General features: G+C 46.0%; 1 pseudogene across 1 annotated transcript in view; it reads right to left on the reverse strand.

The window, feature by feature from the left end:
- Positions 1 to 416: 416 nt before the first annotated feature.
- Positions 417 to 624, reverse strand: part of TEOVI_000247600:pseudogene — a 536-nt pseudogene continuing 328 nt past the window's right edge. The window contains 2 exon segments of the mRNA in view: positions 417 to 455; positions 457 to 624. The exon segment at positions 457 to 624 is cut by the window's right edge and continues 9 nt beyond it. Of these exon segments, the coding sequence occupies positions 417 to 455; positions 457 to 624 (207 nt within the window).

Here is a 624-nt window from a genome sequence, read left to right on the forward strand (position 1 = left end):
CCCTTTTGAGGCGTCTGTGTAAAACATATTTTGCCAGTCATCAGGTGCTGTGCTGAGATTGAGTGCTTGAATTAATTTATAGTCTTCGGATTTTAGTTAGGGTACTTCCGGTACCTCCACTGTTGACCCCGCCATCGATACAAAAACACAAATGGCAGCATGCTCTCGTCTGTTGACGCCGTCCGCAAGGTTTGCTGTTGCGTGCTTTGTTGCTAGCGACAGCAAGAGCAATGCCATCGGTCCGAATTGGTTCGGGCGCATCCACATGTCAACTAATTGTTGTTCTTCAAAAATATTGCAAATGGCTAGCGCCGTTTCGTTGTGAAAGCTTGCCGCGTTTGAGTTTCTCAGCCTGCAACGTGTTAGGGTTGTACCGTTTTCCTGGCTGCCTGTCCAGCTGCCGCCATCAGCGGCCGGCAGCTGAACTCCTGCCAGAATCGCGTTATCCTTTTTTTGTGCTGGCCCAGATATTTGTTCTGCCGTTGTATTCTCAAGTATTTTCATTAACCATATGTATTCCCCTTCAGGAATGTGGTGGAAAACAATAAGATTAGGATTCTCTCTTACAAATTTATGTAATGGTCTTTTGACGTGCATCACATAGTGACAATCTTGCATATCCAC

Source organism: Trypanosoma equiperdum (genome assembly GCF_001457755.1).
Source record: "Trypanosoma equiperdum strain OVI genome assembly, contig: ctg_554, whole genome shotgun sequence".
NCBI lineage: Eukaryota > Euglenozoa > Kinetoplastea > Trypanosomatida > Trypanosomatidae > Trypanosoma > Trypanosoma equiperdum.